This window comes from Astatotilapia calliptera, chromosome 16, assembly GCF_964374335.1.
Source record: "Astatotilapia calliptera chromosome 16, fAstCal68.1, whole genome shotgun sequence".
Classification (NCBI taxonomy): domain Eukaryota; kingdom Metazoa; phylum Chordata; class Actinopteri; order Cichliformes; family Cichlidae; genus Astatotilapia; species Astatotilapia calliptera.
In genome coordinates, this window is record NC_137437.1 from 12,026,284 (window position 1) to 12,046,069 (window position 19,786).

At 37.4% G+C, this 19,786-nt stretch overlaps 1 protein-coding gene across 2 annotated transcripts in view; it reads left to right on the top strand.

Moving 5' to 3' along the window:
* The first annotated feature begins 119 nt into the window (after window positions 1–119).
* LOC113007643 (C-type mannose receptor 2-like) overlaps window positions 120–19,786 on the top strand; it is a 68,309-nt gene continuing 48,642 nt past the window's right edge. The window contains exons 1-10 of one of the 2 annotated variants that reach the window (XM_026144378.2): window positions 120–227; window positions 2,176–2,261; window positions 2,375–2,476; window positions 2,808–2,942; window positions 4,760–4,902; window positions 6,067–6,170; window positions 6,301–6,437; window positions 6,845–6,987; window positions 7,649–7,752; window positions 8,192–11,125. In XM_026144378.2, the coding sequence (XP_026000163.2) occupies window positions 2,207–2,261; window positions 2,375–2,476; window positions 2,808–2,942; window positions 4,760–4,902; window positions 6,067–6,170; window positions 6,301–6,437; window positions 6,845–6,987; window positions 7,649–7,752; window positions 8,192–8,342 (1,074 nt within the window). In that variant the 5' untranslated portion in view covers window positions 120–227; window positions 2,176–2,206 and the 3' untranslated portion in view covers window positions 8,343–11,125. Of the gene's footprint in view, window positions 228–2,175; window positions 2,262–2,374; window positions 2,477–2,807; window positions 2,943–4,759; window positions 4,903–6,066; window positions 6,171–6,300; window positions 6,438–6,844; window positions 6,988–7,648; window positions 7,753–8,191; window positions 11,126–19,786 lie in introns of those variants that run through there. The other variant, XM_080290307.1, reaches the window with a different exon arrangement.

A 19,786-nucleotide genomic window follows, 5' to 3' on the forward strand; every position in this document is an offset into this window, starting at 1 on the left:
GGGGGTCTCAGCAAGCCCCAGACCATGCGTCCCCATAATATGGGACTTGGCTCTTGGGGACCTCAGCGTCTCTGAATCTCCTCAGCTGCTGCCCTCCCTCGGACCGATCTTCCGGTGATGAAAGTGGGCGGTCTCTGCTTCACATCTGCTGTTCATCTCCAGCCTCTTCATTCGTCTGCTCTCTTCAACCACCGCAGAAGTATCTGAGCGAAGCGGCAGAAGGCGGGGTATGTAGAGGTTTTTATTTCAGCCTTTTTATTTCTCCCTTGTATTTTTTCAGTGCTGAAAAACGAATTAAAAAAACATCTGGAGGGCCTTCTTTATAAAATTATCATTGAATTCATGCCTTCTTTTGAGCTCAAGTTATGCACACTTGAAAGGTCCATAACCATTTTTAATGTCACTTTAAATTTTGTAGTTTAAACCACAAGTGTATGTTACCGCAGTCTGTTTGACATGCACTACCTTTCACACATTACATACAAAACCCCCATAAACAAAATAAGTTACATGTGTTTACACCTTAATAAACAAACAGCTAAGTGATCTCATACTTAAAACCTGGGCAAACACCCCATTTATTCAATCCATTGTGGATTGTAAATATATGCGAGTACAACAACATTCTAGAGTTTCCGATTTGTACTCTACTTGTAACTGTAATTGTAACATAGGTACATATTTTTTGCAAGTACTTGACTCAGTCTAGTAGATATCAAAAATCTCAAACACATCCCTCTATGCTTCATCAGGCACGGTATTTTACCAAAATAACAGATACTAAAACTAACGAGAACTTCTCAATATTTTTTCTTTTCTTTTCTTTCCAAGGTCACAAAATAATTTGGAACTAAAATGTTTTTTCACATCTAGTTTTAGTTTTCTCTTAGAAAAGCTGTGAGAGAGATAAAGGTTATCTTATCTGTGTAAAAATGAAGCAACATGTTAGCAGCTGCACTGTCGACAGTAATGTCAGCAAACTAGTAAGCCCTCGCAGTGACAGCAAGCTGCTGTTATTAGCATTAGCTGAGAAAAAGTGCAGGAAGAGGAATCACATTTTCAACAACAGCATGAGAAACAGACAGAGGAAAATAGAATCAATGTGGTAGGAAAATAGATAAAGAGACATATTTAAGAACGGAGCAATTCAAGTAAACGAACGGCTATTTTAATCATGAGCAGCTTCTAATAGCGAAAGTGTAACTTTTAAGTATCACATGCTGCGCTGGAGTGAAACTAAGATGTCCTAACTGAACAATAGCTGTACTAACCTGATAAAAAAGAAACTTCAGTATCAATAATTAAAAAAATTTGAAACATATAGGGAGAGAGCACAGAGCCAAGGACTGATTGTACTTGACGAGAAATACCAGGGACGATTTTTTTTTGTGTCCCAGACATGTCTGTCACTTTGCTGCTGAAACTCTCTGATGTGACTATATCCTATCATTCATACTTGCTCCGAAATCATCGAGTGCCCATATTATTAACAGATGCAAGACTAATATTGCCACATATCAATATAATAGTGCTTCTAAAAAGTTGCATTTACAACAAATCTCTAGAGGAAAGAGGACAAACAGGAACTAGAATACAGTCAGAACAATGTGTAATAAAGGCTTTTGTGTAGCTGAAGGATTACATGGAGCCAGAATAAGATGATATGGAGCATTTCACTCACTAAAGTTAGCTTGACACAGAAGTAACAGTCTTAAAAATGTCCATTACACAAGGCTGACAAATCTTCAACTGAGGTAAATAACTGAGAGTAAAACAGTTGAAAATAAAATCCTGAGAATTTTCTGTATTTATGTAGATTCTATCATATTGAGAAGCCAATTAAGCAGACAAGGCAAAAAAAAAGAAAAAAAAAGAAAAAAGAGACTTTATTATTATTAATATTTATTTTGGAAAGGGATCCAGTATTACATTAATATGTCTATACGTACTTCTAGTGTCTGGCATACAGCTTTCATCAGAATCAGCATACTTTATTAATCCATAAATTAATTAATCCCTGCATGTTATGTAAACATTTCCGGTATGCACAATATATACACAGCTTGAGAATATGTCCAGTTTCAGTGGTGACATAACTGCACAAACTACACATGAAATATGTAACTTCCACTGAAACCAGTGATACTTTGACTTTTCACATGTCCTCTGCTGCAGAGCTCTCAGCGATAATTCGTATCTGCATGCAATGGAGGAAATATATTTGAAACCTGATAACCGAACATCTTCAACAAATCACAGGGGTAAGAAAGAAGTGACAGAAACAGGAAGAGGTTTGTTCATATCTCTTATTACTCTTGTATATTTTGGTGGGATTTTCAGACTCCTGGTTTTTTCCCCCCTTTTCTCTTTTCAGGTCGAAGGAGCTCTAAGAGGAGTTTCTGTTTAGTTGGTATTCTCTCTCTTTGCCTGTTGGGTGCTTTCCTGCTGGCTAGACTGATCACTTTTGGTATTTCCTGTGAGTTGGATTGTTCATAAATATTTCTTCTAATTTACAGTCCCAAAATAATAAATAGTTTTCTAATGCAATTCTACTGAAATTTAACAAACATGGTAACATTCAAATCAAGAAAGTCTCACAAGTTCAAAATTTATAAATAATTTTAAGAGGACAAGATCACAGTAATAATGGTTCTTTATTCACATGCCAGTATAAAACTGACAAACATATTTAACATGTTTTAAAGGCAAACTTTTTGTTTAACTCTAAAATACATCTGAAACAGTCTCAGGATGAATGCATGAGGTCTTTTGAGTTTCAAATATATGAATATTTATCTTTATTTCAGATCATAACTGCTTACATGATTCAGCTGATCATCTGCCAGAAATAAAGAAACAACTTTCTTCAATGACTGAGGAGAGAGACCTGCTGACTGAAAAGACCAAAGAGCTGAGAACGCTGCTATGTTTGTCCAATCAGTGTGAGTTGTATGAAATGTTTTGTCTTAGTAAAAAGCTTTAGTCGGGAATTCAGTGGTTCAGTTTTTTCCTGCTTAACATAAATTACTATTGGGAATCATTATTAATATGTATTTATATGAACAACTGTCAATACCTTTGCATCTATGCTTTCAACATATAGCTTAAAATTTGAATTTGAATTTGAATTTGAATTGCATTGGTGCATCTTGTACTCATTACAAATTCACATTTATAAGGAAGTTATGACTGAACAAAATGACTGTACCATCATTATTTAGTAATTTCAAAACTTTATGAATCCAAAATAGAACTTAATGTTTGTTAATGAATTTTATTCATTTTTAATCAAGTTTTCATGTGCAAACTTTCATTGTAGCAAAACAACATTTAACAAATACAACGAGCATTAAACTCCAGAAAGTTGATTCTGTTCATCTGGGCGTAGCGTTTTAGTGGGAGAATCTTTTTGTCACTGATCCAAGTGACTTCTGCTTCAGTCTCAGCTGACTGCAGGTTTCCCCAGCTTTATCAATAATGACCTGAACTAGTGCCACTGATTAAAAATGGGCCTTCAGGTCAGGTTCATGGTCATTAATATGCAACTTGTAATGACCATTGATCAGTGAGCATAAAAGAAAGCTGAAGTGTTTGTGTTAGCTGCCAGTCTTCTTACTCCTGTATTTTCTCCTTTTTAACTCTATATCTTTAAAACTGTTAACTATTCAGTTGCTCTTCTATTTGGTGATGATTTGTGTTTCAGTAGGGATGCATCTATTCACTATCATATCTCTTTTGAACTACATGTTTCACCTTCAGTTGTTGCTGTATCTTAAATTCATTTGTGGTAGGTAGGTTTAATCACATTACACAAAGATTTATCAGGCTTTTACCCTTGTAGTTCACTGACATATGGAAACTGGCAATTTTAGTATGTAACAGTGTCAGTGTGGAAAGTCAGGGTTGCACGAATTAGGAAAAACTTAAGTCTCATTTAGTCTCAAACTTTAAAGCAATAAAGTTTGAGTGAAATTAGCACTTTCTTTATTTGAACTCTATAAATTTTTAAATTATTAAATATAAAAATTATGATTATTATTATTATTAATTATAAACATTATATATATATTTTTAAATATGCATATAATTTCCCAATGACAGAAAAAGATTGACGTATTACAATAGATTTCTATACTGACAATTTTGACATCTGCACAAACGTTCTTTGAAATTAATATGGATACCATTACTGGAGATTTCTTGGACTTTTCTTTTTGGACTGTGGGAGGAAGCTGGATTACCCAGAAAGAACCCATGCAGGCTCAGGGAGAACATGCAAACTTCACACAGGTCTTGGGCAGATGTCTGGATTTGAGACCAGGACCTTCTTGCCCTGAGGAAAAAGTGCAAGACACCACCATGCTGCTCAGGGCAGGTTAAATTGTGCCGGGACCATATCATCAGCGACGTGGTCACTCCAGCCAAGACCATAACATTTTAGTGGGAGAAAATGGGTCACAGCACATTTTTTTTGGTAAACAAAACAAGTTCACGTCATCTTTTGAATCCTCAGCAGGAAATGTGTCCCACACACTTTGTTTTTAGAATAACTTATGGGAGTGGAACTGTTCTCTGTTAATATAAAATAAATTAGGTATTAAAACTGTCACCATGTTAAATACAAGCAGACAAATATAACAGTCAGTAAGTGAATAGACTGTGCAAAAATCTTTGTGATCAAGACTTTGGAGGATTGAAATTAAATAGAGCTTGAATGAGCATCATTATAGAGTTCTTAAAGGATCTTTCCTTCCACCAGACAAAACATGTCCTGTAGGATGGAGCAAGTTCAATCATAGATGCTATCTCCAATCGGAAAGGTCTGATTCGTGGGATGCAGCCAGAAAGAACTGTACAGACGAAGAAGCCGATCTGATAGTCATTGACAGCCCCGAAGAAGAGGTACAGTGTGTTATTGTGTTTGTAAATAAACACAATAGTTCAAATTCTTAATTTTTTCTTCCTAAAAGTGTTTCTCATGAGCGTTTGAACGTTTAATCAACACATATCTAAACACAAAAACCTGAAATAACTGTAATTCAGTGTAGAAAACTGTAACTCAGTGTAGAAAACAACTTACAGACACTTTCTGTGGTTCTATATGGAATTTGTCTTAGCTGAATAGTTTCATTCTTCAAAAACTTTGATGAACATGTGAATTTTAAAACATATTTATAGAACTAAAGTGTGTATATTATATGGGTCCTTATTTAAAGAAAGAATAATGAAATGTGGTGGTTTAGCAAAGATAGGAAAAACAGAATATTATAAAATGCTAAAGAATGCAGGGATAAAGCATACAAAGGTTCTTCCACTGTTACTTTGCAAGAGAGCAGTTACTACCAGGTGGATGGGAGTCTGTAGCCAAAGTGCCGGAGCGGCAGAAAGTCCAGGGATTTGAAGCATTGTTTTGCATGGTAAATGATGTCAGACAACTTTTGTGCCACGGATTAGCAAGTCAGTGGTGTCACTTAATAAGTCATGACAGTGACTCTTTTGCAGTAATCAAAACAGCCGTTTTTGAAACTTGGCAACGATGGAAATGACTGTACCAAAACCAACACCGTGGTCCCGGAATCTGGCAAAAAGCAATAGACCAAGGATCTGGTGTACTATCGCCTTGACATCCTCTATTGTTGTGTTGTGTTGCATACAAATGCAGCACTGCTATACAACCTCACTAATATTAGGGTGGTACTCAGTCCAGTTTTTGTGTGGCGTCAGAACTACTGGGACACCGCTGCCTGGAGGGGAAAACAATAGAAGAACGATTTAACTGAAACTAGAAACAACTTGGTAAACTTTACTGTGTGATGCAACATTAATGTGACAATTTAATACCTTTTCTGGTCCTACAGTGTAAATAACCAAATAAATAAAAAGATACGATTTGCATGTGGTAATTCGTTTGAGTTAGCAATGTAGTGCTTACCTTCGCTTTAACTATGAACAATTTCTTGTTCTTCACTTTCTACAATGCAGCATTATTTACCCATCCAGATTGTATATCACAGAATAAAACTGGTTCAAAATTAAAATAAAATGTTTTATCCTCATGTTAAACAGACTTTCCTCTCTACAATCATCAATGAAGAAACTTGGATTGGTTTGAATGACAAAGAACAGGAGGGAACATGGAGATGGGTAGATGGTACTCCACCGACTCTGATGTAAGTCTTCACTTTGGTTCATTTTGTTACTCTAATTACATTTTCAAATCAAAGTTGTTGAATCCACAGATGCATGCAGAATTGACATGAATGAAGTAATAAGATAATGTTGTTGTGACTGACCTGCTAGGTACTGGGCATCGAGTCAACCTGATGATGGTGGAGTTGAGGACTGTGCTTATGTCAGGAATCACGGCAAAAATTCTTGGATGGACTTTCGATGTTCAGCTTCTTTTCATTGGATCTGTGAAAAAACACTAAACTGCAGTACAGTTTACTGACAATGACCTATTATTAAATTTTTTGCAGTTTTTTCTATCATTCTATTTTAAGTTTAGTCTGTTTTATTCTGTTATACTTTCAAATGTATACCATACGTGCATCTACTGGGAGGCTAAGGGGTAGCACTGGCAGCTGCCAGTATTTTTATTCTAGTGTTTACAGTGTTGATTTTTATGTTTCTTGAATTTTTGAATTGTATTTTTATTTAATTGCCATTGCTTCATTTTCTGTGATAAAAACAAAATGATAGTTCTAATAAGAATTATTAGAAGAATAATTATTATCATTATTGAGTCTCAAGAGAATAGATTTTGCCCAGATCTTTATGATCAAGCCATTGGAGCAGTCCAGTTTATAGCTAGCTTAAATATATTGTTTGTAATTTCTTGTAGAAAAGACATGTTCTGGAGGATGGAGCGAGTTCAACTGTAGCTGCTATATCCGGTCTCAAAGCTCTGGTTCCTGGGATGCAGCCAGAAAGGACTGCAGAGACAGAGGAGCAGACCTGGTGGTTGTTGACAGCCCTGAAGAACAGGTACTGTGTTTATGCCTGTGTGACTTATTGTGTTTGTAAATTAATAGTGAAATTCAAGCTCCTTATTTTATGTAAATAATGTCGCCCTCTTTTAAAATACATGACAACGATTCAACACATATATCAGATCAGATTATAAACATAAAACCCAAAGTTGTTCTGTGGGAAAAAACTCATATGACCACATAGTTTTCTGTGATTGTGTAAATGACTTAATGGAACCTTCAACTTAAAAAGTGTTACCACAATTAGGATGAAATAAAAAAAGATGAATATGAGGATTTCAAATCAAATTTATTGTACCACAATGACTCAGAAATATACACAGACAAAAACATTAAGGGGGAAATAACCTGTCAATGGAAAAATAAGAAAGTATGGTGGTGTATAAAGAAAAAGGAAATCATAATATAGGAGGATTCTGAAGAATGCAGGGAATGCAGTCAATGGACCTTTAAGAGTCCACTGACAGAACATAGTACCATTTTAACCAGTCTTTTGTTGACAGTGTCAAAAGATTTTGGTGGCAATGACTTATTACATGTTAAAGAAAAAACGTGACAAATATATTAAAAGTTTTGAATGAGTTTCAGCAAAAAGTACATCAACTAAAATTGTGGTTCAAAACTAATATAAATTGCTTTTACTCCATATGAAAAAGACCTTTCTCTCTATGATCACCACAAAAAGAGTTTGGCTTGGTTTGACTGATGAAGAACAGGAGGGAACATGGAAATGGGTGGATGGAACTCCACTGACTCTGTCGTAAGTCTTCACTTTGGTACAGTTTGTTACTTTCATTAAGTTTCCAAAAGAAATGTGTTAAACATATATACACTACTGGTCAGAAGCCTGGACATTCATAGTTTTGATGCCTCCAGTGAGAATCTGCAATGTACAATAGTCATGAAAATAAAGAAAACCATGAAAACCATTAAACTTTTGACTGTTAGTATATAAAACACACTGGTGAACTTACATTTCAGTGGGTTGAGCCAAACTGCAAGGTCAAAAGCTTAAAGATGTACACTAATGACTTGTTTAGACAACATTGGTTAGAAGTTGCTTTATCAACTATGACGTCTTGCTTTGATCTCCATATGAAACTTTGTTATCTTAAAAAAGCCCTGTCACTACACACCAAACATCTGATTTTTGTCTCAATAATAAAAACAAGCTAATATTATGGTTATGGACTTACTAGGTACTGGGGATCGACTCAACCTGATAATGGTGGAGAAGAGGACTGTGCTCATGTCTACAGTGGTGAGGACATGACCATGAATGACTGTTCATGCTCAACTTCTCTTAAATGGATCTGTGAAAAAGGACCAGACTACTGTATTGTTTCTTGAAGATCTTTTACTTGTTACTACAGTGGAGACTTTCAGAGAGAAATTATTGAACACCAGCATAGCTGCATATGTTTAAATTTTGGGTTTCTGTTTGGTTTTTATTGCAGTGTTTTAAAGTTTTGATTTTTGTGTTTGTTAACAAAGTATACTAACTTTGTGTTAGTCAAATGTTACATGAAAATGAACAATGAGACAAAACATTTTGAGCATGCAATTTATTGAAAACAAAGTTTATACTGTATGGAACTGTTGTCCTTTTTTATAAACCTCCCTTGCCATCCTGACCCAAAGGTTCTCAATTGGATTTAGATCAGGGAAGCGTGCAGGATGGTTCAAAACAGTGATGTTATTGTCCTGGAAAAAGACCCTTGTCCTGCAGGCATTCTGTACTGCAAAGGTAGCATTGTCCTGTTGAAAAACCTAGTCGTTACCACAAAGATGAGGGCCCTCAATCATGAGGGATCCTCTCTGCAACATCTGGACATAGCCAGTGGCCGCTAAAGGAAAAAGCATCCCCCGCCACTGTGGCGCATAGAAAACATCTCAGGTGGGATCTGCTTGTCATGCCAGTAACGTTGGAAATCATCAGGACCATCAAGGTTAAATTTTTTATCAGAGAATACAACTTTCTTTCACCTTTCAATATCCCATGTTTGGTGCTCTCTTGCAAAGTTCAAATGGTCAGTTCTGTGGCATTCAAGGAGATGAGGCCTTTAGCGACATTTTTTATTTTTGAAGTCCTTCAGTCTCAGATGCTGTCTGATGGTTATGGGGCTGCAGTTGGCACCAATAACAGGCTTAATTTGGGTCGAGGATCGTCCAATTGTCATGAACCCTGTGTTGCAGGCAGGATTGTACCCAAATGCAGACTCACAAACAGGATTTGAACACAAAAACTCAGCTTTATTGCTGGTACAAGTTAATACAAAAATTAAACTGGAAATCTAGAAATTGAACTATGAACAGGAGACACAGCCGGGTATGAGGGAGACACTGACATAAATACACAGAAGGATAATGTGGGAAGTGAGAACACACAGGGACTACAGCTGACATGAATTAACATGACGCCACAGGGGAAGCAAGACTAGACACACCAAACATGGAAACACTTGACTTTCATAATAAAACAGGAAACTGAGGAACATGGTACAGGAGTGGAGGAAAGGCAGACAGGAGAGACAGAGGAAGCACGAAGGAGCACAAGGGAGAAAGAAAGGAAACGAGAGAGACATGATAGACTGGGCAAACATGGATAAACATGACAAGCAGGGGGGAACAGAATGAAACCCGAGGAGGGAAACAAAACACAAGAACTCACACAACAAATATAAACACAGAGACATAAAGGGCAAAGACACAAGAGGGAATCTAATAATAGTAATTTATAATAATAATAATAATAATAATAATAATAATAATAATAATAATAATAATAATAATACCGGTAATAATAATAATAATAATAAAGATAAACAGAAAAACCTGGGCACTACAGAATAAACCCAAGACTAACAAAATGGACTTAAATCATAATACAAAATGACATCAAAACACAAGAAAACTCAAAATGCTGGATCAGTGACCCAGGACCATGACACCAGTGTCTTGACAGACAGCCAACTGAATCTGCCGGCTCAGTGTTGGTGAAATTTTTGGGGGTCTTTAACTTGACTTTTTTGTTCCATAACCCTTAATCTTTAAAGAAATTCCAAATGACTTTCTTACTGCGTTCCACCTCAGCAGCATAAGATCCGGCTTATGCACTTGAACAACCCGACCACATTCAAAAAGAGAAAGCTTTTTTTTTTGCCTTTGCTATCAGAACATCATGAGATTGTGATTACCTGAAAATGAATTCACATTTTTGCACAGATTTGGCCCTTTAAAGGCAGGTGGTCCTAAAGATCCAACCATGCAAAATATGATTTTTTTGTCATTTTTCAGGTGGTCTTGAAATTTTGATCGGGACTGTATGTATTTAAGATGATGCTTAGATTAATTCACTTTATTCCACGTCTATATCAACTTCATACTGTCTAGTATAAGAAACAGAGTATACTGTTGGCAAAGGTAATCAGCCGATATAGCTCATTCATTAAACTGCTGACACCTTGTTGAATTGAGTTTTGTAATTCCACAAAGAGCAGCAGGTCAGCTGATCACAGCCTGTGCATTAAGAAAATCTATTGGAGCTCACAACAGAAATTATTGTGAGTTGTGATTATTTTTCCTACACGTGTCTGATCTCACTTCAACCCCTGATCGTACTCATTTTAGTTTTTAGGTGTGGAGGCAAAGTCCATCTACAATGTAGGGAACAGAAATTAGTTATTTATAAATTCTCTTTCACTGCTTGTGCTCTACAAGATTCAAGATGAGTACATTCATTAGAATTAGATTTGAATAATATTTTATTGTCATGTACTAGCCTGTGTATAAAACTAGATGGTAGAACTTTTCTTCAAGGATCTCATTTTAATTTTCTTACTCTTGAGTACATTTCAGACCCAGTACTTTTTCAGTTTTATACTCAGCATAAATACATCTGAATTGCATATTTAATTTCCATTATATTTTGTCTATACAGTGTTTATTCGATTGCTTAGAAGTGTAAAAGAAAATTAACTGCAACATATTTAGATTTTTTTTGCAGTGGGAGGGGTTTTTACACTGATGTGTAATCATTATACCAATATGATGAATCTCATCTTCTATCTGTGAAGCTCTTTGTAACCGTGTTTTAAGAACTGCTATGCAAATAAAGTTATGTTTTTTTGTCATTATTTTTATTATTGTGTAGAGACGCAAAATGAGTACCCAAGCATTTGCAGGAGGATTAGTGAGCATCTCTCAATTTCTGAAATGAAGGGGAAATGAAGAGGCAAAGAAAATATGATGAAGGAATTGACGGAGCTCCTGAGAGCAGTTGAAGAGGAACAAAAAATAAATAAAATGCAAGCAAGCAAAACAACTGAAAAGGCAAAGGCTTACTTAGGGCAAGTCCAGAGAGAATTTACAGAAGGCAAAAAAGGAAAATTAAATAGCAAAGAGCAAATTGTTGCCTTATTCATTCGGACAGTTAGGATACTGATTGTCTGATCCCTATTTGCCTCTAGCAATCGTGGCATTAGATATTAGAATTAATCGTTTAGGGTCAGCATCATGTGTCATACTACCAAATGTGCTCTTCAAAGGAGGGTTGCTTCAGACTGGGTTTTTCTGTCAATCCACTTTTTTTAACAGATAAAAGAAAAAAACCTGACTCATTCGGTAATATCAGTTTGCCAAACACATGGCTTTGTATGGACGGAAACACAATGGCAGAAGAAGATGGGTGGAACTTGTTGCTCTAGGAACAACAAGTAAGCTTGCAGTACAAGAGTGAAGTGATATGGCACTATAAGGTCATTAAGTTAAGATGGGGCCTGATTATTTAAGACCTTAAGACCTTCTGGATTTAACAGGGAGCCAGTGAAGGGAAGCCAATATAGGAGAAATATGCTCTCTCTTTCTAGTCCCTGTCAGTACTCTTGCTGCAGCATTTAGGATTAGCTGAAGGATTTTCAGGGACTTCCTGATAATAATGAATTACAGTAGTCCAGCCTGGAAGCAATAAATGCATGAACTAGAATTTCAACGTCACTCTGAGACAGGATATTCCTAATTTTAAAAGTATTGTGTAAATGGAAGAAAGCAGTCTTACATATTTGTTTAATATGTGCAGTGAAGGACATGTCCTGGTCAAAAATGACTCCAAGGTTCCTCACAGTGTGACTGGAGTCCAAGGCAAAATTAGAGGTAAACCAGGTTTTTAAGTCTTTAAGACGTTCCTGCAGTTTAAATAATTAGTGTGTGTTATCTGGCTTCATGGATAAATAGAGTTGGGTGTAATCTGCATAGCAGTATGTTATGCCTTCTGATGATACTGCCTAAGGCAGGGGTCAGCAACTTTTAATACCCAAAGACCCATTGGGACCCAGTTTCCAAGGAAAAGAAAACACTGGGAGCCGCAAATACTTTTTGACATCTAAAATGAAGATAACACTGCATACAATATGTTTACCATTATTCTTTGTTTAAACAACTATAGTGTGTTGCTTATGAAATTCATGAAGTGCTACAAAGAAAATGAAATTTTATTTATATAATGAACACATTTTGAACTCTTAAAAATTATAACAAGAAAGAAAGACATCCAGTTGAAGGTCTCTTTTAAATGAATTAAAAAGCTGAACTTAAATTATCCATGTAGCAAACAACAACTGAGCCGTCATCCTTATATCACCTTTGGGCTTTCGGAGCATGTAGCGTAATCTTGACCTGAATTTTAAAAATAATTGGAAAAAAAGCACTATGCTCCTAAAAAGTGAATAATAAATATTTGTAAAATATCTACATAAATATTTATTTCAAGTTTATTTATTTAGTATGGCGGGGCGTGGCCTGCAGTGCCGCTGCAGGAGAGGTGGTCATACCGGAGCGTCATCCACAATCACGCCTCACCGCCTTAAAGTCTGTGCTAGCCTGCATGTGCACAGACACACACATATGGTAGAATACTGCATCTAATCATTAGTGTTTAGAAGTATATATTTGGTGGCATATTGAAAGAATGTCTCATCCTAGGGTGACATTCTTTCAAGGTGTTCTGGCGTTCACCCCCACATCCTGGGAGAGGTCGTACCTTGTCTTATTGTTTTACGGTAGGATTAACGTAGCTATGTCAGTTTTAGTTTAAGTGCTTTTTTATATATAGATGAACTGTTGGATTTTCCAGACCAGCAGGTTAAGGGAAGTCGTTTATGGGGCCACACTCTGACCCCCCCCCCCCCTGCCCTTGCTAGCAAGAAGTTCTGTGTGTTCTGTGCCAGCACCGAAGCCTGTGCACAGCCCTCTTGGACGAGGAGAGAGCCCCAGGACGTTGAATTCGGCGCTGGGATTCAGTCTGATGATCCGAACCGTCAGTGAGACGTTGGGGTGAGAAACACTATTTTGGTATATAAAACCGCCGCAAAGGTTTAAAGTAACGTGATAAATTAGGTTGGGTTCGCCGAAAGGAGCTGAATTAGACTTAGGTTTTAGAGGTAGCCGAAATTACTTCGTGACAAATTGTAAAAACATGCGAATGTCTATGTGTGTGTATGTGTCTGGAAGTAAGTTGATTTTACAGCACAATACGCTGCTGAACTACTTCTATTTTTGTTTTCTTTGCTGAGGCTCACGTACTGGTGACAAAGGAGAACGGTTGAGTTTCATCTCATAAAACTGATACCGCTTCGAAGTCGAAGGCCGTATCAGTAAACCACTCTGAAGTCAAGCGTGCCAGCGACGGCCCAGCAAAATCTTTGAAAATGGGGAATAAACAAAATTAACACCTGATGAGAAATGGTTATAAAAACAACAAACCGGAGCAGGTAAAATAAGTGCAAATAGGTGGAGAAATCCACAAAAAGCAAAAAAAACCAAAAAAAAAACGCAGATTCTTTAGATTGCCCTGATCAACAACAGCCGGTGCTCCAGACCATTAATTTAACCAGTTGTTAACAGTAATCTGCATTAAGCTTAGGGTTGCTCAAATTCAGTATAATGACATATGAGGTGAAGTAAAATAGGTAAATATTTAAACTAATGATGTGCATAGAGGCACTTGACCTGTTTGAAAGACTGTCGTCTTATTATGAGCCATTGTTGAGATATAGAGCACACCTGTGAAAACAACTAATATGTTGAACCCTGTATGAAACATCTAAAGGTACATGATGGAGAAGCTGAATTGAATATGAAAGTGCAAGTCTTTGCCACTGTGGGGCAAATGACGCAACCACTGTGTGAGGTTGCGTTGCGTTCTCTTCTGGGCTGATGAGCAAGCTACACATTATCAGATCGAGAGCTGCCTGAGAACTCTTCAAAGAGAGGGAAACGGAACTATGATAACTGTGATAACTAGAGTGTGCAGCGTTTCCGTGAGCAGTTTTCCTGCATCTTGACTCATGTGTGTGGAGTGTTCATAGCATCAGCATCATGTTTCTGTTTATTTGTTTTGTTGGGTTGAAAAATAATTAAATAAACTTGTGATCATACATATGGATCACCATGGCACATATCACCAGCCATATGATTTATTTATGCAGATGAAAAAAAGTGAGTGTGAATGTGTCTGACGTCACGGTGTCTTTGTGCGCTGTGTGAAAGTAATTGCCTCTGCTTGTGAGAGCGGTGATTCTGCAGGTCACCAGCTATTGTAAAGAAAAAAAAATGAGTGAAAAAGAGGCAAAATTTACATTGTAGATGAAAAATAATCATAGGAAAAAGGTTTTGTGTTGATCAGCCAAGAACAACTACAACCTCATTTTCTGCTTTTAAGAAAGGACTGTTCACAAAAACAGAGAGAGAGAGAGAGAGAGAGAGAGATGTGTGTTGATTAAGCAGTGATGATAATAATGAAAATGTTTTAGTTTGTCACTTTCAGGTGCAAAGCAGACCTGAATCAATTTCCACATGCAGCGGTCGGAAGAAAGTTATAGTTTAACATCATTGGAAACATTCTGACTTATTTACAGCACCATGTGTCCCTCAAACTCACAAGCGAGCTCTCACTCCTCCCTGAAGACAAGGAATGCAGCTCCAAAGAGCAATAACATGGCAGATAAAGAGACAGCAGCAAAGTCCTGAGAAAAGAGACCCAGCAAGCAGCAGCAGTGTGGACAAACAGCATCAGAGAAGAAGAGCAAACCCATCATGGCACTGTGTTTCCAACAAGCTGCAACTTCACTGTGCATGTGAAGAAAACTTTTGAGGAGAACTGAGGAGACTGTTGGAGTTTGACATTTGCCACCTTTGGAGAAAATGGCAAGAAGAGACAGTGGAACACAGGACAAAGCTGTAGGAGAACTGCCAGCTGTTGGACTGTTGAAGTGGGAGAGGACAACAGTGAGATGTCTGTGAAGGTTCTCAGTCATCCAGGTCATCGTAGTCAAAGGAGCTTGCAAAGAAAAGCGTCTGGACTTCTTTAAGTTACTTGAAGACGTTTCAAAGAAGTCGCTTTTCTTTGCAAGCTCCTTTGACGACAACAGTGAGAGTAAGTGAGAATGCTGTTATTTAACATGGGAAATCAAAATTTGGGTTAGCAAACCTGGGAAAAACAAAACTGACTGTTTAAGTGGGAAAATTGAGAAGGAGTCTGAAAACACTGCAAAAAAGAAACATATACAAAATCACACACACAAGCAGAACATACATTAACCCTACTAACACTTCCAAACACAAGAGTGCTCATGAAGATTAGACAACATCTTAAGAATGTGAGTCTGTTATCATCTTGTCCAAGTCACTTAGTGTGATGCAAATGTTGCGCTCTAAAAGTAGTTATAAAACTTACATTTTTCTGAATTGTTGGGAAAATCTTTAAAGACTATTCTTATTTAATTGTGTTTTGTTTTTGGACACATTTCTAGTTAATTTTTGTAGTTTACTGGCTCCAGGAGGTCAGAGTTCAGATGTGTGATGTCATCAGTAAGCGCAGAAAAAAAAACCAGTGTCTGAGACGTGAGGGAGCGATGTTTTGCTGATGATACGCTATTCTGCCTGTAAACTCCAAACCTGAACTGAGGAGAATAAAGTTGCAAGAAAAAGGAGAATGGAGTCATGTCTCTCTGAGGGTGCAACACAAAGACCAGTGGACTCATAGCACATCAGTTACAAAATGATTAAATAGTAGCAGAGAAGTGTGTAGGAAAGGCAGCTTTAAGAACATGCTCTGCTGGATATGCAGCTCCACAGACATGCATTAAACCTGCCTAATAACACAAACACACATGCAATGAAGATCAGCTTGTTATCTTTCACTGTTAAAATAGTGTGAATTTAGCAGACACTTGTTATCAAATGCTGACTTTATCCAGTGCAAAAAAATTGACTCTCTAGGTTGCAGGACAACAGTTAAATTTTTGTGGGGAAAAAGATTCTGGTTTGACCAACCAGTGATCAGACAATAAATTTAGTTGTTGATATAGTAAATTGGGAGATGCTTCCTGCTTGATTGATGCAGCACAAATAATTTACTATATGAGGGAAATTCTATTTTTGTGATACTATTTTGAACATGCATTTCTATTGTCCAGTCATCTTAGTGGGTTAATAGCTGATATGCAAATTAGTTGATCGTTCTTAGATTAAGGAAAGGTGACTGAATTCTAGCACGAGTGAATGGGATGTGTTGGAGTTTGTTGTGTGTTGAGTGGAGACTCTAAAACACTGAGTTTCCTGTTTTGATGTGCGAGTGAATCCTGTACCTAGATACATAACTCTGAATACATCAGAACAAACTTCTTTTGTGAAGTGCATGACAACATGTCACATGTTTTATGATGAAGAGAAAAAGGAAAACTGAATAAAATGGGTATGTGGCCTAAATGAGTGAAGAGCACAGACCTAGGGATTAAACTCATAGCTAATAGGACATTAGGATTATGTTGTGTGTTGTGCAGCTGATGGTTGGTTTGGAGTTAATCTAGCTGATGATTTTTCCCTTGTTGTGAAGTTGAGCCTGTCAATTAGTATGATGGTATGATAAACCATGCTAATGGTATGATTTACCATTAGCATGGGGGGGCGATCGTGGCTCAAGAGTTGGGCGTTCGTCTTGTAATCGGAAGGTTGGCGGTTCGAGCCTCGGCTTGGACAGTCTCGGTCGTTGTGTCCTTGGGCAAGACACTTCACCTGTTGCCTACTGGTGGTGGTCAGAGGGCCCGGTGGCGCCAGTGTCCGGCAGCCTCGCCTCTGTCAGTGCGCCCCAGGGTGGCTGTGGCTACAATGTAGCTTGCCATCACCAGTGTGTGAATGTGTGTGTGAATGGGTGGATGACTGGATATGTAAAGCGCTTTGGGGTCCTTAGGGACTAGTAAAAGCGCTATATAAATACAGGCCATTTACCATTACCCTCCTGAGATGAGGAGCTTGTGTCATGACTTAACAAGGCCTTTTTATTTTGATACTTTTGCAGTGCACTGAAAGTTTTGTTTGATAATCTCTGTTATTTTTCATTTTTTGAACAGGCACTGATTTTTGTTTGTCAATTTCTTTTCTTTAAGCAGATCTGCACGTCGGGAATTAAAAGTGCTATACGACCTGTCAAGAAAACCGTTACAAGTGAGTTTCTCCACATTAAAATGGGCTCAGGAGAAAGCCACTTATTTGGGACAATTAGAAAATGAGAGTCCCTCCCTAAAAAGGATTCAGCGAGGTAATCCGATCTAAAGTTCTTCTTTTTCTTTTGAAATGACGTCATTTTGCTGAAAGTGGAAACTAAATGCGACGATGGGTTCCACTATCAGCAAAGAAAGAAAGAATGGATGAATGAATGGAAATAAAAAACAAACTGACTGACTGGTAAAAGCTGACAAGACTTGACCACGACTCAAGGTTAACCCCCACCTGACAAAGGTGCAGACAAATTTATGTGCTTCTTTTTACAGGAGCAGAAAGATCACAGCAACATTCGAGGTTGCATGACGATTTAACCTTTTAAATGCCACTTTCTGTGTCTGTGCATCTACCAGGGGGTGTTATTCACTACCTTGTGTTGCTCACAGAGGTAACTGTGACAAAGTATGCATACGCCTGCGCAGCGCTAACATTTGCATTTTCTTTTCTACAGCACTACAGTTCTTCATGTGTTTGATCATGTGATTTATAAGAGGACTAGTTAATGTTTTTCTACTACAGGATTTCTGGGTTTATGTGTGAAGAAAACTGTGTCTACAGGTTATGAGTTGGTGATGCTGTTACACTGTGTTGTTGGGAAAATGTGAAGGTTACTTTGATGATGTGAATAACATTCTTTCCACAGCTATGGATGGCTAACTTTATGGTCTTTTTATGGCACATCTGGAACCTGTGGACCTGCGTCTGACCACCATCTGACCACAGTCAATGTGTATTGCTAATGTTTGTTTTTCTAAGAGTACATGTAGAAGATTCAGCAGAAGCGGACAAGTGACATGAGAAAAACACATAAGAGATGCAGTGTTTATGGAATAGTTTAATATGGTGCTCATTAGCTTGCCACTTTTGAACTCATAATGATTGATGAGTTGAGTGACTTTGCTTAAGAGAAGTCACCGATTACATTAATGTTGACTGAGTACAAGGGATGATCCATGTCTGAGGCAAATTATGGAAATAATTGTAGTTTATTGATTTGAGAAAACCTGCACATGACACCTGTCGTGCTAGTGCTGAATACTTATTACTCTTATGATACAATTGTTTACAAGTGTGAAGTTTGATTTCACTTCCAAATCTTGCTTTCCAGGCCATGATGGTGGCCTGGATTATAGGTCCAGGGTGGTGCTGCTCCAGAGGAGGAGATGCCCTGATGTTGCCTGGGACATGATCTAGGTAACCTTTTAGAGTATATTTCTTAACATTATTATACATTGTACCATAAGCCAAGGTGTCTCCATTTTTCTAATCTTTTAATAATATTTTGTACATTTCAAGGACTCTTCTGTTTTTGGAGTGTATTTTTTATGTATCTGTATTATATTATACATACACTTTAAGTGAATCTCTGTCCAAAAAGTGCACTCAGTTTACTTTTTACTCACTATGAGCATCGTTCATTATTCTCCCGTAGTAATTAAGGTTAGGATATGTATTTTTTTTTTTTTAAATTCCAATCCATTCTTCTTTGGCAGTAGTAGTCTTTAGCAACATTTAAATAACCTTTAACAAAACCATCAAATCTGATACAGACTTTTCAAAAAAGTGTTTTGCCTTTCTTTCACAAATGTGGGGATTAAATTGTGTTAAAATTTACAAAACAGTGATGGCACGTCATTTGTGAAGAGGACCCAGGCACAGAGAGACTTGATGAATTTAAGAATCTTGTGATTTAATAAAGAAATTTGCAGACTTGCACAGAGGGTAAATTATGATGACTGATAATGGAGATGAAGACAACAGATGATGAGGACAGGGAGGAACAGGGGTTTAAATGCACCAAGGAGATAATCAGAGGGAACTCGGGACAACTGGAGACATTTAAGGATGCAGGGACTGACAGAGACAGGGAAGAAGTCTCATCGTGACGAGTAAAGTTTACCTTGCCTGGATGGGCAGTTCTCTCGGTGGGCTCTCCAAAGCTTTGATCCTAGAATTTCCCCTGGCCTATACCATTCCCAATATGCGCTGGCATGACATCGGGGCAGCATGGGTCCGAGCAATTTTTTTTTTCTTTCCGATACACGTGATGCCCGTATCAAACACCGCTACTGCTTGTAGAGTTGTACAGTTTCTGTTAAAACTGTTTGAAAAAGAGAAATCGATTCACCTTTATAGTAATGTTTGCAGTTGTATGTTGTGATGACTGTAACTCAGATAGTCTAGCCTATCACTGGGAGCCTAGACTATGAGAAATGCCTCTGATATAGTGTGAACAA